Genomic DNA, 24,285 nt, shown 5'->3' with positions numbered 1-24,285 from the left:
GCTTACACCACCACGTTTTGCATTCATTTGACTGTGAGGGGCACAAGTCCAAACTTATTTCTTGATATCTAAAATGAGGAAACTGGGCTAGATAATCTTAAGACTTAGGCTTTTCTGATCAAAAGAAAACTAATAAGAACATGTGACTTCAACAAGGTTTAGCAGAATTTGCTTCTCACCTTGCAGAAATTGAGATTAACAGATCCCATGATGGCAAGGAGCAGATTGAGAAAGAACAAGAACCTAGGACTTCATTGAGACATCATATTTCAGAGATCGTCAGTGACTATCTGATCCAAGCCCTGCCCAAAAAAGAAACTCTTCTCCAAAGAATCCAACCCTACGTCAACCAGTCCAGCTTAAAGAGCTCTTGCTGAAGATGAACTCACTGGTCCTCAAAGCATCCCATTACAGCTTTGGATAGCTCTAACTCATAATCTTTCTTCTCATAAGGAGAAGAAAGAAATGGAGTCATCTCAGTTTCTGTTTCTAATTTCAAGCCTTTTCTCTTTCCTCTCCTGCCCCTGGCAGGGAGAACCTTTGAAAGACAACATCTTTGAAATACTCCCAGAGAAGTTGGAGAAATGAATTTGATAAATGTCAGGGCTAGAAAGAGTGAAGTGCAGAAAGGACTCGGAATTTGTTTCCAGAGAGACTGGAAGAAATAAGAGTTTCCACTCTTTTCATCTTTGAGAAATTCTGAAGAGACATTTCCTCTGAGAACTGGGTTGGTTGAACAGTTTATGCTATGGAAACAGCTTTCTAAAAAGGATTTTTGAGAGACCTTGAACTTGGGAATGCATTTCTGAGTTGACCATCCTCTGTGGGTCGGATCTACTGTGTGGTTCAGCACACGAGTTTAGAACCATACACACTTTCACTCTTTAATCTACTTGAATCATTGCTTTTTTTTATTCTCAAGTTGGATTCTAAGGTAATCAAGGATATGTTCTGAGATTTCCTTATCTCTCACAATTCAATTAATTCTAAGTTCAAATTCAACTCAGAGCAATAATTAGAGAAAAATGCCTTTTCTAAAAACTTGCACTTCTGTCTCTTTACTTGAGACTTAGTTCATTTCTGATAATTCTTTCGCATCTCTAGTCAACTGGTGCTGGAGATGGAGCGGAAAAACTTCTTGTTGCCCACTGCCACTTCCTGACTCTACGGCCATAAATTGGCAACCTCTCCTCTGAAGTTCACATGATTCAAGTTTTCCATTCTATTCAAAACATGGCAGTTCCTGTGTTCCAGAGCCCAATCCTTCTCCCTCCTTTTTTGAGGAGTTCAGCCTCTGGTTCACAGCCTTCCTCTCCTTCCTAATCCCTGCCTTTATACTAGGAGACTTCACTATTCAAGTTAAAATATCCTCCAACTTTCTGCTCTCCCAGTTGCTCATTCTCCTTAGGTCCTATGACCGAGGTTGTGTGGTGGATAAGGTGCCAGAGATTAGTCAAGGAGATCTGAATTTTAATTCTGCTTTAGACACTTACTATTGTGTGATCATGACAGTGCATTTGATCTCTTAACCTCACTTTCTGCATCTGTCAAACCAAACAGCCTAACTTTATAGGATTGTTCTAAGGATCCAGTGAAACACGTGTATGTGTGTGTGTGTGTGTGTGTGTGTGTGTGTGTGTGTGCTTTGTCAACCATAAAGCAATATATAAATGCGAACTTTATTACTGGGCTTACTACTACTGTTGTTGCCACTACTGCTGCTGCTACTACTATTAATATTTCTCCACACTACCCAAGCCACACAGAAGGATGATCCCATTATCCATGTGTTCTACTTCTTTAATCAAGACCTCTATAATCACCTGGCTGACCATAACCTCCAACCGTTCTCTCTTCCTCCCTTTTCTAAAGCTATCCCCTGCCCTAGTCAAGACCTCTAACCCTCCATCCCTCACTTCTTTCTCAAATCATTCTCCCTGCTCACTCTCCTCCCAGTCTCAACTCTACCGTTAGCCAATTCAACTCTACGCCATCATCTACTGAATCTCTTCATCGCCTTTCATTGCTGTTCATCCCTTGGCAAACCTTGTCTCTGGATAACTCCCACCATCTACCACCTCTGTTCCTTTTTGTGTATTATTAAATCGTGCTAGAAGAATCCATAAAATTGTGCTAACTACACAATAAATTCACGTTACCTAACTTCAACTTGACCTTCACCATAGAAAAACTATCCTATTTTTTCTTAAGTGGTTTTCTAATTCATTCTAAATAAAGACTGTTAGAAACCTTCTCTTCTATCCTCAATCCTCCCCTATTTTGTTTTTCCCCTCTCTCTGATGAAGATTTTGCATCCTACATGATAGAAAATAGAGGTCATTCCCCATGAACTACTTCTACTCCCTCTCTTCCCTGCAAAACTTCTCGACATCATCCACCACCTCTTCTCCTTTCCTCCAGTCTCTGACAACAAAAGATTCCTTTCTCAGGGTCAAGCTAAAGCCTCTTCACGTACCTTTGATCCTATTTTCCCCCAACTTTCCCTATAGATTGCCATCTTCATAGAATCACTTCTTTTTCTTGGATCTTCAACTTCTCCCTTCCTAGTGGTTTCTTTCCCACTGCTTTCAGACAGCCTTCTCTCCATGCCTGGGATGCACTCCATAATCACCTCTTCTTCCCAGAATCCCCCTCTTTCTTTAACAACAACATCAAGCACTTAATAAGAGACTTTTGAGATAAGTTCTAGGGAAACAAATACAAGCATATAGTTCCTTTTCCTACAGAACTTGCATTCTAATGAAAGCAGGCAATCCATAAAAGAAAGTTAAGTGAAGATTGAGTGGGGGGGTTGGAGAATCGGGGTAACAAAGGTGCTTCTTTGAGGTCGTAGTGAAGAAAGTTTGTAGAGTCTAAAGTTAAGCCCAGGAGAGAAATAAGGACATGACCAGGCTCAGAAATTTCCTTAAAATAGAGGTTCTGGAAGGAACTAACCAACCAAAGAAAGGGACCCAAGGGCCTAATTAGCTTCTAGGGTAAGAAGGCTGCTCTGATGACGTGATGGAACGAGTCAGAAATGGATGCTGGAGAGGAATAAGCTTCAACGAGAACTTGGAATACCACTTTCTATATGATTTCTTTTCTAAGGCCACCAATTTCTGGCAGCCTCAAGAGCAATAGATTTTCTATTAAGCTTTTTTATCTTCATTTATTATTTATTCTATATATTGTAATATACACACGTGCACAAATCCATGTATACAAGTACATATGTGTCTATTCTTGTCTCCTTATTAAAATGACAGTTCCTCCTGAGCTAGGATTGCTTCATTCATTGCATTTATATCACCAGTACCTAACACTGTGCCTGGCAAGTAATAGACACTTAATAAATGTTTGTTGAGAGGCTGATCATTTCCCCCTTTTTAATAAGCTTAATCAAGCATCAATGTCAATGATTATTAGTAATGTTTTTTTTTAATACATGCATCAATGTATCACAGTGAAAAAGATCACAGGCAAAGATCTCTCTGACTATTGAATGTAAATGCTCATAGCTCTTCCCCTTTGGAAATAGAGCCCCACCATTCCCCTTTCTCGGGATAACAGTCTCTCCAGAATCCTCTAGTGATGAATTTACTATCCTGTAGTCTTCACAGCATGAGACACAGGTATCTTGGGAATGTCTCTAATTAGTTCCCTCAGTCCCTCAAGAAAGAAATACCCCGTCATTCGTTGCCGCACAAAGTTTCTCTCCAATCATGACAGTTGACAGTTCAACTGCCTCCCTTCCAATGTTTTTCCAATATTCCCTAGGAAGATGCAGAAACAGTATCCATAGTAACTATCAGAAGGCCTATCGAATCTGGGCTTACAAAAGTAAGCTAAGAATATCAGAAATGGGCACATTACAGGAATACAAGTACCTCCTGCCCGAAATCAAGTCCTAAGTACCAAATTGTGAAAAGGGCAAGACCAGAAGTCATGATGGAATTCTAGTCTTCACTTTGCTCCTAACTCATTGGATGATAACAAGCAACTTCATCTACAAAGATTGCATTTATTTTGTCTAAGAAAAACGTGAGATTTGGCTCCGATGATTTTTAAGGCCTTCTGGCTCTAACTTTTTTTTCCTATGGTTCTACAACAGGGGTTCTCAATCTGAGGCTAGATTATTGAGGGGAGGAAGCTAGGCATAGAAATTTGCATAGAAAAAAAAATCACATTTTTATTTTATTATCCTCTCACATAAAATTATCCTGCCCTAATTTTAAGGAACCTTCCAAGTCTATGAATCTATGAAATACAGGATCCCATTGACTGCAAAATCATGAAATACAGGATCCCACTGGCTAAGAGAAGCTCATGCTTCCTTCACCTAGATGGCTTCTGGATATTATAGGACTTTAGAGTGGACATAAAAAGACCAAGGCAAAAAGTATAAATCTTCTCAGAGAGAAAGATGAAAAAAAATTAAAACTGGCCTTCAGAGAAAATAGATTCATTTAATAAAGAGACCTCCCCCACCAAAAAAAAAAACAAAAAACAGGGCAGAAATTGAGGGAATTTCTTTAGGAGACCATGAACAGAGCTGGAAGGGAAGAGGAGAGAAAGCTATTAAAAAAAAAAAAAATCCATCATAAACTATGTGATTTAGATCAGGACAACACTTGTTTATTCATCTGTCAAATGGGGACAATAATATTTACTTTACCTGATCCCATCGCCTTGGGAGAACAAGTAAATTGCTTTGTAAAAAAAATTATAAATTTTAAATGCAAATATTATTTTTAAAAGTAACAGTAATTCCATTGACATTGTTAGGTGAAAAGAACTAATTACATCTATTATCATTTTTTAAAACCTGGATCTGTGATTTCTTGACCAGAACTCCAGGTGTGTATCAGAGAATGGGCTTGAACTCAGGGCTTCCTGGCAGGGAGCTGTTCTCTCTCGGAACTGACTGGGGGCTGATACAAATGAGGAGCAGTCTGTGCCTTATCTGTCCCACAGTGCACGGATGAAAATACCTTCTCCGGGACCCAGCAGCCCCCCTACTGGGCTGAGCCACGGCCCCCCAAGAAAGCCGCATGGCAAACTGGCTTCCCAGCTGGAAAGGGCTGCACCCCCGGGGCCCAGGAGGCAGCCAGCTTCTGTTCCTTTCCCCCTCTGCCTCCTCAGAGAATCGGCTCCCACAGAAGACGCCAGGGCTCAGGATGAGTCAGCACTGTCAAGCGGTGCGGAAGGGGACGTTGCCAAGCTTAAGACACTATGGTGACAGTTCAGCCAAATCATTACAGCACTCGAATTTCACCCAGCGGTCATGTTAACGATTAGACTCTGCTCTGCTTGAGTCATGATTGCAGAAAAGGCCGCAAATGGAACCCGGATTTTAATTGCCGGCATTTGCCGGACCGCCGTTGTCACGGGCAGCATCTTGACAAGAGCCCCAGTGGTGATCTGTTTTATTTCTAAAGGAGCCGGGGTGTTGACGACCCCTTAGAGTTAACAATTTTTGAGAACTCCTGTACGTGCTAAGGGGGTGTATCTCTGTACATGTCTCCATAAGAAGCTTTTGAATGTGTAGGTACATCTACAGGGAAGGTCACTGGCTTTAGAGCTGAACGTGACCTTGGAGGTCGCTGGAGGTCAGCTACATGAGAGTGCTCCACCTCCCTTATTTTTACAGATGAAGAAACTGAGAGCCAGACATGAAATGACAGCCCCAAGGTCACACAGATCCCAAGCAGCCCAACTGGAATTGGACCCAAGCCCCAGAATCCCAGCATTTTCGTGTCCCGGAAGGCCCCACAGTCCAACCACACCCAAAGAGAAATCCCCAAGAGCACGTCCACCAGTGACCACACAGCCCTCCAAGTCTTCGCCCCGAGTGTCATGGGTGATTCTATTTCTATCTGTGTATTTGTGAGCAAGCATACATACATGTATATTTGGGTGTGTATACATACCCATGAAACGGTTTTAAGTGTACACGTGTGTATGTGAGGGCATGTTAACATGCCACGTATGCACGCAGCACTGGGCCCAGTCAGTGGTGTGGCCAGGCTCGTGCCCACACACGTCCTGTGCGTCTATCCCACCCCGTCTGTCTGCCACGCCGGGGCCTCCTTCATTTTGAGAGAATTCCTCCAGACTGAGCCGGGTTCTCTGGTGATTTAGAGCCCGCTGGCTACACGGCTACCGTTGCCCTAAAACCCCCTCACAAAGAAAAAGCAGCTTGCCATGGGCTGCAACCTCATCCCTGAGAGTGGGGAGGGCTCCAGTCATCAGCACGCAGAGGCCGGCAAGGGGAGCCAGCTCCGGGCTGCACAGGGCACTAGGCTAGGGTGAAACCTTCCTCAGATGGCTCCCAGGCCTGGCGCTTCCCCCTAATCCCCACATTGAACTTTGGGTTAGAAGCTCTAAAAGGCCCACCCAGCCATCCCCGGTGTCCCTGCCACCCAGCCATCCCCGGTGTCCCTGCCACCCAGCCATCCCGGGTGTCCCTGCCTACCCAGCCATCCCCGGTGTCCCTGCCACCCAGCCATCCCCGGTGTCCCTGCCTACCCAGCAAGGTCAAAGCAAACAGATTCTTGGAAGTTGCTGCCCTACATAGAGGGAAGCCGGCCCCGGGGCTGGCCACGCCGGCAAGGCCCAGCCACAGCCACCAACTCCTCAGCTCTGGGGCACGGAGCTCCGGGAGCACGGGCAGGGCCGCTGGCTCAGCAAAAGCTCCAAGGCGGCCCAGCAACCGCGGCCCACTTCCTCCGGACGGAACCCCCGGGAGCGGGCAGCCTCGGCTAATCGGCGAAAAGCTGCCTTCCTCTGGCATGAACATCGCATCTGCATACATGTGGGTCTATGTTATGTCAGGTGGAGCCACACACACACACACACACACACACAGAATGGAGGCTCCGAGCTTCCCAAGGGACGGTGTGCCCACCAGCTCTCTCCTCCCAGGGGAAGGAGCGCCCCAGAACGTTCTCTCCCGCCCGAGGGGAGGTGGGGAGGGGGAGACCCTTCCCACCCGAAGCTCCGAGCCGGGAACTTTCCCTCCCACGCCTGGGGGCGGCCTCCGCAAGGAGGACAGCCGCGTCCCCGCTCTCCTCCCGGGGAGGGCGCAGCGGCGGCGCGCCCTAGCGCAATCCGGCCGGGGCGCCCAGGGCCCCGGCCCGCGCCCCTCCCGGCTCCCCGCCCCCTCCCGGCCCGCGCCCCTCCCGCCCGCGCCGGCCTCCCGAGTTTAGCATATTATGACAGAACCGCCGGGCCCTCCGCAAATCCACCCCGACTCCATCGCCTCCATCTCGCCAGAACGGGGGCAGGGTGGGGACCCCCCCAGGCACACACACACACACTCACACACACGCACAGACACAGACACAGACACACACACACACTCACACACACACACATACATACACACACACACACTCACTCACACACACACCCTCACACACTCACACGCGCGCGCACACTCGCTGGATCGATCGGGCAGCCTCGGAGGGCGCGGGGAGCCGGCCCCGGCCGGAGGATGGGGGGGACGGCGGGGTGTTACCTTCGGTCACATAGCTGTGGTCTCGGAGGAAGCTGTGGTTAATTTTGCGCGCGTCCGCGTCCTCGCCCATTGACAGCAGGGCTCCTCAGCATGCCCAGCCGCAGTGGACGGAGTGAAGCAGTAGAGGTCGTCGCAAGAGCACCGGCCATGCTGCCTAGCAGCGGCGGGGGGCCGCCCGGGCTCCGGGGCGCTGCGGCGGCATCCCGACGCCTGGGGCCGCGGCCCGGGCTGGGCTCCGATGCCCGTGCGGGGGAGGGAGCTCCGCCAAAAGCCCGGAGGTCGGGAAACGCCGCGGCGGCCGCGCCGGGGGGAGGCAGGACGAGCCGGAGGAGGTCCGCGAGCGCCCGGGGCGGGGGGAGGCAGGACGAGCGGGAGGAGGAGGCGGAGGGCCGCGAGCGCCCGGCCCCGCGCTCCCTCGGCAGCCGGGCGGGGCTCGCTGGGCTCGGCCCGTGCGGCCAGCTCCCCGGGCGACTGCGGCAGAGCGCGCTCGGCGCGGCTGGGCTGGGCTGTGCTGCTCCGCCGCCGCCGCCGCCGCCAGTGCAGTCACACGCCCCTGCTGCATCCGCGCCGGCCCCTCCCAGCCCGCCTCCCGCCACCAGCCGAGCGCGCCGCGGCCGCACGGGCGCGAGTGAAAAATGACACTGCAGGGAATTACGGAAAGGCGCCCGCGCCGGGGGGAGGGGGCCCGAGGCCGCCACGGCCGTGCCTCAGTTTCTCCCCGAGGACCCCCGCAAGGCTCGTCTCCTCTTCCAGCCCCCCCCCCATCTGACATTGCGTGGCCTTCGTCCTCCGGGGCAGCGGCCTCCCCGCGCGTTCCGGCGGCCCATCCTCCGGGGCCTGCGTGGCCCCTCGGCCCCCGTGCGTCCCAGGGGCTCCGGGACTCCCCGCTGACCCTTTAATGTCTCTTTTGCACTTGCCACACACGTTCTTCCCAACACTCTGGGGAGCCAGTGAGCTGTATTATGCCCATTCTACAGATGAGAGGATGGGAGCCAAGACCGATGGAACGACTGGTCCAGAAGTAGGACTGGGGCTTCGGACCGAGCCAGGTTTTCTTTCCAGGGCCCCGTCCCAGGGCAGAGGGCCCTGGAGGGCCTTGCCTGGCAAGAGCCCCTCGCTTGGTTCCTAGACCACTGTGGATGCGAGGTGTGACATGGAAACAGAAACGTACAGCGCTAGCCCCATCCTCTCGTTAAAGATGAGGAGACCCGTCCGGATTCAGATGTGACCTCAGACACTTGACATTTCCTACCGGGGTGACCCTGGAAAGGTCACTTGACCCCAATTGCCTCAGCCAAAAAAAAAAAAAAGATGAGGAAATTGGTCCTGAAGACAGGAGGACCTGAGTTCAAATCAGGCCTCAGATACTTAATAGTTCCTAGGGGTGTGACACTGACTTACCCAGTCACTTTTGACCCTGGATAAGTCACCTGACCCCAAATGCCTCAGCCAAAAAAAAAAAAAAAAAAAAAAATGAGGAAATGGGCCCAGGGAGGTTGCTCACCTAAACCTCATTTCCTTTGTTGACAGCTCTTGGTGGGTAAGTGAAGCTTTAACGAGGCACTGGATAAAATCTCCCATAAGGGATTTTCCTTGACCGCTGAGCTCACCATTAAAGAGTCTCTACTAGAGGTCTCAGGCATCTGGCTCAGACCCTGGCTCAGCTAGTTCTACCTAGGAGGTTAATGACTGATAAAAATACTATAGTCCAGAGGAGGATGGGGAGTCACATACTTATTTGCGGACAACACAAAGAAAAGAAGAGAATTTGTCAGATATACTCCAGAGACCCCTACTCCAAATCTCAGCTGGCTAGAATGATGAGGGGAGGGAATGCAATGGTCTGTCCTGTGAGAGAAATAAATGCAAAAGTTCTTCTTCTGGGTCCAGGGAGTTAATTATACAAATCCCAAAAAGGGCTGTCAAGAAAAAGATTTGGGCTTGGGGGTGGGGTGGGGGCATTAGTAAATTCTAAAGCCCGTCTGGATCAACCGTGTCACAGAGAAAGAAAACCTAACACAGACTCTTTGTTATTAAGGGTAGCTATCTGGGACAGAGCAGGGAGTGGGGGGAGTAGAAATGGAGGCAAGATAAAAACAATAAAAATCTATTTTTCAAAGATAGAAAGTGCCCAGAATGAGGGAGCTGAGACATTCTGTGCCGGTACTCCCATCGCAGGTTCAACACTGCCCTAACTCCTGGGTACTGTAAGATGCCAAATAAGCATGTCCAGAGTAGGGTACCCAGCTAAGTCAGAAGACATGACTTCTAACTTCAATTAAGTTGGAAGGGTTAAGGGACAGCTAGGTGGTGCAGTGGATAGAGCATCAGCCCTGAAATCAGGAGGGCCTGAGTTCATATCTGACCTCAGACACTTAACACTTCCTGGGTAAGTCACTTAACCCCAATTGCCTCATCCAAAAAAAAAAAAAAAAAAAAAGGTAGAAGGATTGTCTTGTGGAGGCAAAAAAAAAAAAAAAAAAAAAAAAAAAAAGGACTTGTCTGTTAGGATTCTCACTGATGTCATGGGCCAGAACTTGAGACAAGGTAATCTTCTTGGTTCACACCTTCCACTTGACCCCAAAGGGCAGAAAGAGAGATCATGAACTGAGATTATGGAGAAGCTTATTTAGGCTGGATCTAAGGATTATAATAACACTAATTAGCATGTATGCACCATCTTTAGGTTTACAAAGCACTTTACAAATATTGTCTCATTTGATCCTCGGCAATAATTCTGTGAGGTAAACTGAGGCAGGCAGAATGTAAATGACTTGCCCAGGCTCACACAACTAATAAGTATCTGAGCTGGAATTTGAACTCAGGAATTCCTGACTCCTCTGGCCCCACACTACCTAAAAGGATGGACAGCTTCTTGATCATTAAAGGTCTTCTGCTGGAGGCTAAATCATGATTCTTGAAGATTGCATTGACAAGAGGAGATGCCTGGTTCAAAACTGGTTTCACTGTATGGCTTCATTCTTCTGAGCCTCAGCTTCAAAATGGGACTACTAGTAGTCATCCTGCCTGCCTTTGTGATCTTTAATTAAGGTATATTGATAGTAAGACTCCCTTTTGAAATTTCTGTTGAAACTACTACCTTGAATTTTAATTCCTTTTTACTGTATCTTTCATTGTTTTTTTTCTATTAAGTGAATGTTTTCTTCATGCCTACTGTGTACTAAGTACTGGAACAGTCGTTAATTTTTCTTTCTCTATACATCATGGCACTCATTTAGGACTAGCAGAAGAAAAATAAAATGGTCATAATCCTTAGAAGCTAGAAACAGTTAGCCTCTATGATAATTTATGAACTGGTTGGTAAGACTACTCTTGTTAAAAAAAATAAAATAAAATAAAAGGTTTCTATCATATACCTAGGTAGAGATTGTGTGTTAAAATATTTTGATAACTGAGTTACAAAATAATCAATATCCTTTGTGATCCTTGTCTTCTATGTTAATGCATTTAAAAATACTTCTGAGAAATTACAGAAGCTTTCCCAGATCTCTGAAGCATTACTGACATCAAAAAGGTTAAGCACCCCCAGCTTTCAAGGTTCACTTGAAACAGATATTAGATTTTTGAATTATTAGTTGCTAATATGTGTAGCCTTTAGAATTACTTATAATAATAACCCTTCTCCCTGCATTATCACTACTATAATTTCCTATGTGATTTAAGAAAGCAGTCTGAATCTCTAGAAACCCTGAATATTTCATAAAGTCATCACCTTCAAGAAGCAGTGTTTGTTTGTTTTTAAGGAAACTCTTGAGGAGGCCACTGAGCCACAAAGCATCGGTGGATTTTCATGACCAAGTGTTATGATGACCAAAAATGTTTCTTCGGTTTCTTGAGAAAATAGAGGGGAGAGAGCTGCAGCCTTGGAGTTTAAATCCCAGCTAGATCACCCTGAGAAACAATTGACCTTGTTTTCTCATCTGTAAAATGGGGATAGGAAAGGCACAGACTTCCAAGGTTATTGACAAAAATGACAGAATGTTTATTGGGTATTTGTAAAGAACTATATAAATTCTGGCAATTATTAATAATCACAATCACTGTAATGATAATAAATATCCCTGATACACGTTCAACCAGAGGCTATACCTCTGACCCAGTGCACCTCACTACAGAGGGTGGTCTATAGGTGAGCTGTTTTGGCAACAGCCATACACTTCAGTGCAATTCCCTCCATACATATAAGCAATTATGATTTGGTCCCCGTAGGCAGACTCTTCTCTGGGACGCTCTCCATTGTTGGAAAGAGCATCTACAATCCCTTCGCTGAAGGGCAAACACTGTCTCATCCCATTTTCCTTCAGTTTTTGTTGGCCTCCTTCCTTCTTCCCTCTCACAAAGCCAAAGTTCGTTTCTGAAATTAAATGTTTACCCCCCCCCCCCCCCCGCTTCTTCTCCCTCAAAGGCCAGTTTCCTCTAGAGGGAAACATATACTTCTCTTTCTGTCATTCACCATTTTCCCCAAGCTGAGCCCTTTCTGCTTTTGCAGGTTTCTTAGACACTACTCCCATCCACTCTTTAATAGTCCAGTTGCCTGATCTGCTTACTGCTCCTTCCATGAATCTTTGCATCTGTTGTCCTCCATGCCCGGAATGATCTTCCACTTAACCACTGCTTTTCAGAACCCCTAGTTTTCTTCAGGTTTCATCTCCAGTACACCCTTCTACGTGAAACCTTTCCCAATCCCCCTTCAGTTCCATGATTCCAGTCACATAAGGTCATATCTAAATTTTGTATTCTTCCTAGTGTCTGGGAGAGAACCGTATGACAAAGTCTGCTGAATTGGATTCACCGTCTAAGGCTCCACGCTAGTCAAACAGGCTAGGCCATTTCTCTTCCTCTCTCTTCCCTCACTACAGCACTGTTGACCTGATCCATTACAATATGATACAATGAAAAGCTTTCTATAGGCACAAGTCTTCCTTGTCACTATCCATATCATAGTGTTATGTTAGGGTGCTTTAAGGCAATCTGCACCATTTCTATTTGAATTTGACATCCTTGATCTAGTCTACCTGCTACCTGAGCAGGAATCCACCGACTACAAGCCCAAAAAGTGCTTCCCTAGTAATCAGGAACTCACGATCCTCCACGTCATTCCACTCCATCTTTAGAGCTCAGATTGTTGGGGATTTATATTCTAGACATTGTATGAGCATGATAAAAATGTATTATAATGCCATGCACTCCTGGTTTTCCATGTAGTACTTTCCCCAGAGAAGGTGCCTAATGTTTGTTGAATTGAATTTCAATGGCTCATGAAAGCTCCTTTTCAAGACTTGTTGGACCAGCGCACAATCAGCCATCTCGGTGAGATTTTGATTTATTCCTCAGACCCAGCCCTGCATACCTTGCATGTTCACAAAGTCCTGTGTTGCCTCTGGCGGAATTAGCGGAGAGCCAAGTTAGCAAAAGGAGCAAACTTCCAGACTGGGGAAGCCTTAGAGCTAAGGCTGACAAGGGACAGTCTGAGAAGGTCTCTTTTAAGCCAAAGAATAGAATATTAATTCCATCCAATATAAATACAATCTTTGTAGCGACTTCCAACTCTCTTCCCCCAAATAAGATGAGTGATTCTTGGGCATCACAGAGATTATCATCTCAGTGGCCCCAAACCCTGAAATCCCTCACAGCCTTGAGATCTAGTTCATATTCCAAAGGTCTCTCTCCTTTGACAAAAGCTAGACATCACACCAGCACCTCTACGGCTTCCGTTTCAGACCAGTGAAGGCGAATAAGAAATTGGACATTTCAAGTCATCGTATTCTTGGCCACCCCCAAACCTCAAGGAACGGAAAGAGCACAGTCCAAAAGATTCCCCCCCACACATCGGCACATACACTTTAGGCAGCAGAATTTGTACATCCATTAGAGACAGCCACGTTCACACCTGTGTACTGGGTCTGCCCTCCACTCAAGTTTCTGCGTGTCTGTTCCAAACACCTGGTGGCCCACCCTGTACTCTGGTGGAAACGGTTCCCAGTATACCCCTCGGGTAATTCTCACCCACCAAGAAACTCATGATGCTGGCTTGAAAGAGTTGCCTACCCTGGGTCAGAGAATTCTATAATTGTTAGGGACCCCCAGACACCCCCTAATCCAGGGCTGTCCGACCTGAGGTCTGAATCCAGGTCTAGATTTCAGGGGTTTTAGAACGTGGAAAGAGAAAAAACTCCATCTCAATTTCACTAACCTCTAATTGAAATTTAACCCTGTTTTCAATTATTTAGGAACGTGATTCTGAGAAGGGGGTGACAGATTCCACTCAACTCCACCAGAAGCGTACATGACACCAGACCCAGGAAGAATCCATGCTCTAGTCTAACCTTCTCAAAGCAAGGCTCTTGTTTCTAATAGAGGACCTCATGAATGACCGTGCAGCCTCTTTGAATGATTCTTTTAAAGGCCCAAAATAAAATGTATAACATTACAAAGAATATTAATCAGAATGAAATTGGTTTCCTCATTACCTACTCTAATTCCTTTGTAAAAAATCACAATGAAATAGAGTTATCAAAGTAGTTTTTTTTTTTTTTCCTGAAAAGTTCACATGCTTCAAATTAAAAATCCATGATCTCCTCCCCTCAACTCCTGCAATAGAATCCTCCCACAGCAAAACAGAAGACATGCTCTGAGCTAGATAGATCTTTTCTGTCTTTATTCCTCAGTGAGCTGTCCTTGAGCTTTCGTCCATTCATGGGTGAATTTAGTGTCTGGGTTTAATTTCATTGGTTATATGTTGATTATAAACCCAGAGGAGATATTTAAAAAATAAAACAAATCAAGGAGATAATTCAATATGTAGTCTGATGCATTATGAGCTACAAAAACTTGGGGGTGATCCTCAGCTCTGTTGCTCATTAGCCATGGGAACAGGCAGATTTCTACTCTCTGAGCTTATAAAATGTGGCTATCACTTGTACTTCTTAAACCACAGGATTCTGGTGAGAAAAAACACATTGCATAACATAAAGTTTCGTATTCATTCCCCAAATGTGAGCCATCATTCTTCCTCTTGCTCATTCGATAATGTTTCTGAAGCCCTTGGAGCTACCAGACGCTGGGCAGGGGGGGAGAAGGGTGGAGCATCGGGAGACAAAATACTGGTGCTGCATTTAGTGGGACAGAGCAGAGAAAGGGTGAGGGTTAGGGGGTTTTTCATGCTAGATGACCTAAGTTGGTAGAATTCCTTAGTGAGCTCCTCATGTGGCAACATCAATTCTTGATCTTTGTCCTCCTTATGAGAGTCAACAGTAAGTTTTTGTACACAATTTTTTGCCAGGAGCCTTCTGTCTCCGTTAAACTGACACGACTTTTTAATGAGGGGAATATCCATATCCTACCTGTGAACTTTCGAAATCCACACTTGGCAAATACTGGGGTCTTGAAGTCTGGACTTAGCACCAAGGACGAGACCAAAGAGCATAGACTATGGGGTCCCTAAATGCAATTAGCTTCTCCTCTAACTCAGGAGATAAGACGCCCCCTTTTTCACAGACATCAGATGTTGAAATAGAAGAGAGACAGCCATATTAGAAATGGAAAAAATGGGGAGATGCATTGAAAAGAGCACTGGGTGGATAGAGAACATGGAGCCCCCCAGTTTTAATAGTTCCTAGGTTGTCGATTTTGGCAAAATCACTTAAGCTCTTTCTATGTACTTGTCTCATTAAACAAGTGAGCAGATCAGATTAGATGGTTCCTCCACGGTCCCTTCTAGGTCTATATGAGCTGAATCCAAGACCCTTCAGGTTGATGATACGGACCCTGTTGGGGGAGGGAAGGGAAAGGACAAGTGAAATGCGCATATGCAATCTGCTAAACACCCAGAAGCATGTGGGGTGACTTCCGCACTGGGACTTTTAAGGAAGGGAATAACAGTAATATGGGCAGGGAGATGGCACCAGAGCGCACAGAATGCCAGGCCTGGAGAAAGGAAATCATCTTCCTAAATTCAAACCTGATTTTAGACGTTCGCTCGCTGCAGGACCCTGGGCAAGATACTTAACTGTGATTGCCTCAGCTTCCCCATCTGTAAAAATGAGCTGGAGAATGAAATGGCCAACCACTTCAGTAGCTTTGTCAAGAAACCCCCAAATGGGGTCATGAAGAGTCAGACACAACTACTGACCAACCCAAAACAGCCAAACTGTCCTTCTCCAGGTCCCTCTTACCTTGGCACGCCATGGCCTTGCACTGGATGTCTCCATCATCTGGAAGACACTCCCTGATCCTGTGGCAGTCTCACTGAATCCTTCTCTTCCGCCAAAACACAGTTCAAGTATCACCATGGACCTGACGACGCCTTTCCTGATTCCCCCAGTTCCTAGTGTCCTCCGTTTCAAAGTATCATAGATGTAGATACCTTCTGTTGCTGGTATCCATGCTGTGTGTACTTATAGCTATGTGTGTGCAGCTTTATTTCCATGTGTGCATCTATTTATTCAAGGGTGGGTGTGAGTATACATCTGTGTGTGTCTCCTTTGATGGAATATGCGCTTTGTTTCATGTCTTTGTACGCCCAGCACCCGGAACAGAGTAACAGCTTACTAGCTCTTAGCGGATATTCTGACTGAACTCGATATTTCTGTCTGTCTGTCAGAAAATGTTAATTAAGTACCTTCTCTGTCCCAGGGACTGAGATAAACGTCGGAGGTTCAGGGAAAGCTGGAGAATCCTGCCCCTGAGAAGCATAGTCTAAAGGGAGGACTGAGGGGGGAAGAGAAAACACGTAAGTGGCTAGGTGCAGACAAGTCATGCAGGCGATCAGTTGGAAATGATTCATAGGAGGGAGGCACTAGAATGCAGGGAGACTGGGACAGACCTCCAATGGAAGGTGAGCTTTAGCAGGGATTGAAGGAAGCCGGGGGCAGCCACAAAAAGAGAGAAGTGAGCTTAATTTAGCTAGCTCTGAGCTCAGGAAGGAGACGTTGCGTTGTCTGCAGTTTTGAAGAAGTTTTCTTCTTCCTGTGTCCTGTGCTGCCTTCCAGGAGGAAGTAGGACACTTTGTCTGGCAGTGTCCCTTTCGGGCACTTTGTGTGTGCTGTTTTCTCCCTGGCCAGGGAGTCACATTGCAGATAAAGAAAACAGGGTGATGATGGCCCTTCACCAACAGCTTGCCTGTGATTAAAATAGCTGCCTGAGATTCTACCCCCTCGTTCAAAAGGTCTAGAGTTTCTAGTTGTATGACTTTGATCAAGCAATTTAACCTCCGTGATCCTGTCTCCTCAGCTAAAAATAATCATAACATTTGCACTCATTACTATCTAGTTGAAGAGACAAAGTTTTTCATATATGTACACTAGGGGTATATGTATACGACCCCATCCACCCCCCCCCCACACACACACAAATACACGCAGACAAAAGGAAAGCAAAGAATAGTATCATGGATGTAAAAGTCAAAGCATGATAGCAAGAAGACAGCTGTTCAGAAGCAGCCCTGCAGCCAGGGATGAGGGGAGACAGCTCCTGCACCTCCAAACCACATGGTGTTTAGGTGGAGAGGAAAGGTCACAGCAGCAGGAAGGCATGCCAGATGAAAAATGGTCATGTGGGGACCTGGAAAGAGGGAAGACTCTTCTACCCACTGCCTTCAAGGACGGCTGCGGTCTCTGAGGTGGCCGTGGCATGAACAAACCAGAGGGATCTTGCCAAGAAAGGGAGGACACACAGGGAAACAGCTTGCGCTTCCCACCCCCACAAAGAACTGGGAGCTTTGTCTACTCGCTGGCATCCTTCATCCTTTGGTCCTTCTAGGGGATGTAATTCCACTGGTGGGAGTGGCCCCTTCCCCAGCACAGATTGCAGTCCCTGACAAGGCCTTAGTAGACCTTAATCATGAATTGATATGTTCCTATTTCTCCCCCATTGACCAGCTTTTTGATAAAAGAGACTGAAGAAGCCGTAATCCAATCCATGTATTGTACAGATCATAAGAATGAGGGAGAAAAGGAGATCTCAGAGGCCATGGAATCCAACTCTCTCATTGTACAATTGAGGAAACAGAAGCTTGATTAGTCTTAGATCACAAGGGCTGAAAGCACAGAGAGGTGGGATTTGAACCCACAGACTCTGAATCTAGAGCCAGTGCTTTGTCCATTGGGCCACGCTGGCCCTGGACTTACAATTAGGCAAACGAGCCTGAATTCTGCTTCAGATACTGACTGGTTTCACCCAATTAAAGAAGGGAGACTTGAGTGGCCTGGCCTTGGGATTACAGAGCCATTGTGGAGCCAGTAATCAGTCTCTTCAGCCTGGTCAGACCTGTCAGTGCTTGAATTCTACCATAATGGTTTTCAAGGCCCTGAGCCATCAAAGGAAGACTTCAGAATATACCCACTCCAGTGGGCTCTTCAGCAAATATTGGCTAAATTGTACTCAGCCAAACACTTGAGGCTGCTTACAAGGTGGGAATGTTTCTAACTTGGAAAGCTACATAAGCTCCATGTGGCCCACGTCCTCACAGATGAGTGAAAACCTTTCCCTCCAGGAAAGTCGAGAGAAGCCCTCCAGCTCAGCCCACGTCTGAAACAGTGATATTCAAGAAATATTGAGTTCTGGAAGTCAGAGATAGCCAGGGCTCAAACAAAGCTGTTTCCTCCAAATCCTGGTGACATTTTACTCAGATGGGCTCTGCTCCCTAAACCTGGCAGACCAGGAGTGTCCAACCATAGGAAAAGCTCCTTCAAAGGCAATTTGAAAGCAAAGAGGCCTGAGGAGCAGCAGCTAAGAAAAATCTTCTTTATCTTATCCCTAGATTCTCAAATTGAACAGATTGGAGGAGGGGAGAAAGTCACTTCATGCCAGGTGACTGTTTTAATTCTGTTTGCTCAGTTTCTCTATTTTCAAAAACCTTGCCCATCCTACATCAGTAGGAATAGAATCACTTAACCCTGCAAAGACTCAAGCATCCATTCAGATGGCCAACCAACAAGCGTTGGCTAAGTACCGACAAGTGCCAGGATCACGTTCCTCCCCAGAGCTCCCCAGTCTTTACTCAAGGATCTCCCGGTTTATTTGGTGAGGCAGTGTGCAGATCACTATTGACAGTCACAACATATGGAGTGGAGAGCTACTAGCAGTGGATGGCATGGGAAAGCCCTCCTGTGGAAGGTGGACCTGAGATGAGTCTTAAAGGAAGCCATGGAAGGTCAGAGGCAAAGGGGAAGAGGGAGAGCATTACATGGGAAACAGGCAATCAAAAGCCAGGGACCCACAATGTCTTGTTTGAAGAAGACCCAGGACACTGTCATTGTCTTAGAATTCATGGGGGGGAGGTAAAGTATATGCGGTGTAATTTGTGCTATACTACAGCACCCCCAAATTGGGGAAGCTCTTTTACCCCAATTTACGTAAGGAGGAACTTGGTCCTCACCTCTTTCCCCTCAGATCCAAACTGAACTCCTGCTCACTTCAAGGAAGGAAATTAGGGAGTGACGAGTGTTCCTGAGCATACCAGACCTTTGTGGATACAGCAGTTTATAGAATCATATGAAATCATGGGAGTTAGAAGGGATAGGAGGTCTCTGAGTCCACATGAGGACATTGAGGGGGAGAGATCAGAACTCAAGGACATACAGGAGTAAGTGAATTATGTGAAATCCCAACTCAGGCTTCCAAAGTCAAACCTTATTCCAGCGGCCCTCTCCACAAGGCAGTGCTCTCTTGGCTTCTGACAGACAGCACCTCCAGGAGGTGTTCTCCATGGGCCTGAGTAATAAAACAGGAACAGCCTCAGCTGGAAACCAGGAAGTCCGGCTCTTGGTAGCAGTGGGAAAGTGGATTCCCCTCTGGCCTTCGTTTCCCCAACTGGAAAGGTGTGCTAGTAATCCTGGCATTGCTAGGGGCTTATGGGAGTCCAGTGAGAGAGTGCTAGATCACCATTCCGGCATGATTTCCCCTTCCTGTGTATGTCTTAAATCCCAAGTAAATTCTGTGTTCCTTTGGGGTAAGGGCCCGAGGGGGTGCTTGTTCGGTTATCTCAATTATGTCTGACTCTCTGTGACCAAATCTGAAATTTTCTTGGAAGAGTTACTGGAGTGCTTTGACTATTTTATCTCCAGCTCATTTTACAGATGAGGAAACTGAAACTAACAGATTAAGTGACTCGTCCAGGATCACAAGCCAGTAAGAATCGGAGGCTGGATTGAAATCACATTTTCTGATTGTAGGAAAGGGGGGTGAGAGGGAAGGGGGGAAAGAACTAAAGGAGAAAGGAAGGAAGGGAAGGAAAGGAGAAAGTCAGGGAGATAGGAAGGAAGGGAGAAAGGGAGGGAGAAAAAGGGGAGGGGGGAGGGAAGAAAGGGAGGAAAGAGAAAGGGGAAAAGGAAGGAGAGAGGGAGGGAAGGAGAGAAAGAACTAAAGAAGAAGGGAAGAAAGAAAGGAAGGAAAGGAGGGAGGGAAGGAAGGAAGAAAGGAAGGAAGGAAAGAGAAAATAGCATATATCCAAATGAGGGTAGCATTTTTCATCATGAGTCCTTTGGGATTGTCTTGGATCGTTTTAAAACCATTTTTAAATTGCTGTGGGTAGCCAAGTCACTCACAATTCTCCATTGTACTTTATTGCTGTTACTTTACACAATGTTCACCTAGTTCTTCTCACTTCACTTTGCATCAGTTCTTTTTTTTTTTCTTTTTTCTGAGGCTGGGGTTAAGTGACTTGCCCAGGGTCACACAGCTAGGAAGTGTTAAGTGTCTGAGACCAGATTTGAACTTGGGTCCTCCTGACTTCAGGGCTGGTGCTCTATCCATTGCGCCCCCTAGCTGCCCCCACTTGTCATTTCTTACAACAAAATTAGACTGCATTACAATCATACAACACAACTTGTTTAGCCGTTCCCTAATATCTGGACATCCCCTCAGTTTCTAATTCTTAGCCACCACAAAAAGAGCTGCTATAAATATTTGTGTACAAGCAGGTCCTCCCCTCCCCGCACCCCCGTTTTTAATATCTCTTTGGGATACAGACTTAAACAATATTGCTGGATAAAAAGGTACATGCACAGTTTTATGACCTGCTAGGCAGAGTTCCAAATTCTTGATTAAGATTAAATGACTTTGAGGGAACAGGGAGGTTGATTTTGAATATGAAAGGGATGAGAAAGAGCATTTGCATGTGTCCTGCCTGGCCTTGGAGGTGGGGAGGGAATGGTGACACACTGGGATAGAACAGATACTGGATATGCAGAAAAGCTTCCTGAAAATCAGGGCAGCCCAGAAGGAGAAGGGGCTGCCTAAAAAGGCCCACATAACTTTCTGGGGAGGCCTGATGACCAATCGCTAGGGGTGGAGGAAGGGAGATTTCCTTCTCCACGACTGCCTCAGAAACACATTTTAAAAATAGACGTATGTAAAATGAAACCGAGGGATGATTTTTCCTCCCCTATGGATCAAGAGAATCAAAAAGAAAAAAAAAAAGGGGGGGGGGGAAGGAGTTGCCATCATGCTAACAGACAAAGACAAAATAAAAATTATATAGAGAGCCTCTGAGGTCCCTTCCAAGTCCAAGTTCACAGTGGTTTGTTCTTTATTCTTTGGCACCAGTATTTACTCTTTGGGTGCATTTGTTGCCCAAAGTGTAACCGAACACAATCATTTCTGTGCTTTCTTTAATAGAGCCAGTGAAACAGGGAGATGACTGCCAAAAGGAGTGGGGAGGATGCAGAAGTGGCCTGTGGAAGATAAAAGAAAGGAGGGAGGAATCAGCTGCTCCAGATCAGGAAACTCCAAGCAGAAGGCACAGAAGACCGGGGCAGCCAAGGTAGGAGAGAAGCAGCTTCTTTGTTTGAGATTCATGTGTTTATTACTGTTCTGGGGAGACATTGTGGTCCCAACAATGTCATTACTCTTTACAAAGCCTCCAGGTTGGCAACGCGTTATTCACATGCAAAGGACGGAAAATAGCGAGAGATAGAAATGTTATGTAGTACTGTACAAGCCAAGGAGACCAATGGGCAGCACTAGGAGCCCTCAGAGGCCCTCCCCCAGACAGCTGGAGAGCTGGAGTCAGGAAACGTGAAATGTGATGGTTACCTTTGTATAAGTCTTTTAACTTCTATCAGTTTCCTCATCTATAATATGAGAAAATAATCTCTATAAAATGTAACTCCACATTTGTTTAAGAAAAATACATCATAAACTCTCTGAGTTTTAGTTTATCACTGAAAGTGGGGACAATAATACTTGTACCACGGGGTTGTTGTGGGAAAGAATTCTCTAAAATCATGAGTGTCAAAGAACTAGCCACTCCCATCGTCTCACCATATGTTGTAAGGATCCGAAGAGATCAGTGAGAAACCCACTGTAAATGATACAAATGGGAATAAATATGAGCCATCATTACTGAGATTAAAACACAGCACTACCTAGTGGTTTGTTATTGGCAAGATGTCAAGCTCCTCCCACATATGAACTCTTATTACTGAGGGTAAAAAGGAACATCCTCTACAAAAATGTCCCATTATGTACAAATAATTTAAAGTTGTGTGGAAGGGACTGTTTCATGGTATTAATACTGGAGTACAAAGAAATACTGCCTATTTTCTTTATCTATTTTTCTCCATTCTCCATATTCTATGCCAAAAAAGGCAAATGGAATAATGAAATTGTTTCCATGTTTTTGCGCGTGCTCAAAGCTAGACCCACAGCATGGTCCTTTGCTCACCTACTATGGCAGGCAAACAGCCACTGGCTAGCCGTCTCGTGACCTCCAACACAGACTTGTATGAGAGAAAAGGATGTATTTGGAAGGTGTTGTCAAAGGTACAGCTTTTGATGAGTTAGTTATTCTACGGACTTCCAGTGGTTCTCTCTAAGATGTAAAAGTGCTAAGTATATCTAAACCGACCCAAGGATGTGAATAAGTTAAGGGAACACAGAAAGGCTTCCAAAGAAAAAGATCCAGATGCTCAGATTCCCCAAAGCCTAACTGAGCTGCTCTGAAGATGTAAAAACATGAGGCGTCTTGCACCCAAACCATGGGACAGAGGGTTAATAATGGCCACTTAGAGCAGTCTGATCCTCAGATAAAACCAGTACTGGGTCAGTTGCAGGAAAATACAAAGATAAGGTGAATAAAACCAAGCCACTAAAATGGTAGGAAAGCCCACATAATGGCTACATAAAATGCCTACCTAAAAGCCTAGATAATGGCTTTGGGATTAAAAGATTGACCTTAATCCCCGCTCTGATTTAACAGCTAGGTATTCTTGAGCTGATGCAGAAAGGGAGCCAGGGTAGAATGAATGATCACAAAAACTGCTCAATCAGAAGGTAAAGGACTACTTGCTAGTGATGTCATGGAGTGATTTTCCATTGGATGGAAACTGTGATTAGATGATCTCTAAAGTGTTTCTCCTCTTACTTAGGGGAGAGGTTGGCCCCAGGCTTTCCTGGAAGCTAAACTGAGGACAGCATGGAGGAATCCAGTCAGAGGAGCTGGATTCCCACCCTTCTCTCCACACCTTGGGGAGGACTTTGTGCAAGTAAGTCAGTTAAACTCTCTGGGCCTTAGCTTTGCAGTCTAGAAAGGGATGACATAGAGCAGATCTTCTCTGAGGTCTCTTTTAGCTCTGAATCCGTGATCCTATGACAATGAGCCTCTCCGGACTCACTGGGATTGGTCTTTGCCCCAAGAGGGGCACCAGTTCATTAATGAGTCCTCAACTGAGTACTTTCCAACTCAGAGGGACTTTTGAGAACACGTACTCTCCTTAGAAGAATCTTTGAGGGATCAGGTGGACCAATGCTGACCCCCAGCCAAGATGAGACATGAAAGGAAGGTTCAGTGAAATTTCTACATCGCTCCAGAGAAGTTGGGGGAGAGAAGTTCTTTTCTTCATTCCAGTTCATTCCAATGGAGGCTCACCTTTTCTTTGACTATAGGAAGGGGCAGTGTGGTGTGGTAAACAGAGCTGGTCTCAAAGAACCTTACCCCCACAGCTCTCAGTCACTTAACCTCTAGGTACTCTAGACAACTCTCAATTTATGCCCATCTTCATTGGTACAGGGAGCTTGCTCATTGGGGATTCTCTGGCTTGCTGAAATCCCAGTTCTTGTCCCTGTAGGGAAGCTAGCAATCCATAAGAGACCTCTCAAAGGCCCTCTTCTGCTTCTGCCCTCAGGTTCTAATCTGGGGTCCTAAACCTGAGTCTGTGAATTTCATTTTTATAAATAGTTTGATAACTATTTCATCATTAGCAATCCTATGTATTTTATTTGATATATTTAATAACATTATATGAAGAGTACAGGGGCTTCACCAGGCTGCCAAAAGAGTCAATGACACATATAAAAGAAAGGTTTCTCAGTTCAAAGTCTCTAAACTGCAGTTCTCTGGTGTGTGCTCACCTCCCTTTCTCCTTGGTCACTTATTCATTTCAAGGCTAAGAATAGCTACAGTCATCTTCCCACTCATTTTCTGAGAAAAATGCAGATAAAGGTTAAGTGAGAGAGAGTGCAAGTCTTTACAAGATTTGCAAGTCACATAAAATCAGCATCTCCAGCGAGGAGGATGCAAACCAGGATCTCTTGATTCTTGACCCTGCCAGAATTTGGAGGGGGGAGATGGTGGAGAGTTGAGTGGGGAAGTCATCCAACAGTATACAAAGAGCTTTAGCCACCTACCTCACCTTCCCAAGATTTACCCTTATTTTCTTGAGTTCCATATTTATCCCTTTATAAGCCCTCTGCTCCAATAATTCTGGCTGGTTTTTCAGTCTTTCTTGGAATCCTCATCCAACCCA

At 45.9% G+C, this 24,285-nt stretch overlaps 1 protein-coding gene across 4 annotated transcripts in view; it reads right to left on the bottom strand.

Annotated features, from left to right (window-relative positions):
* The window catches only part of PPP2R2C (protein phosphatase 2 regulatory subunit Bgamma), a 312,010-nt gene that overhangs the window by 191,306 nt on the left and 96,419 nt on the right, over window positions 1-24,285 (bottom strand). The window contains exon 1 of one of the 4 annotated variants that reach the window (XM_074276436.1): window positions 7,520-7,976. The exons of 2 other annotated variants lie outside the window; for them this stretch is intronic. In XM_074276436.1, the coding sequence (XP_074132537.1) occupies window positions 7,520-7,589 (70 nt within the window). In that variant the 5' untranslated portion in view covers window positions 7,590-7,976. Of the gene's footprint in view, window positions 1-7,519; window positions 7,977-24,285 lie in introns of those variants that run through there. One more of the 4 variants, XM_074276437.1, reaches the window with a different exon arrangement.

This window comes from Sminthopsis crassicaudata, chromosome 6, assembly GCF_048593235.1.
Source record: "Sminthopsis crassicaudata isolate SCR6 chromosome 6, ASM4859323v1, whole genome shotgun sequence".
NCBI classification, from domain to species: domain Eukaryota; kingdom Metazoa; phylum Chordata; class Mammalia; order Dasyuromorphia; family Dasyuridae; genus Sminthopsis; species Sminthopsis crassicaudata.
Note: the sequence above shows the minus strand (reverse complement) of the source record. Positions and strands in the feature narration are given on the sequence as shown.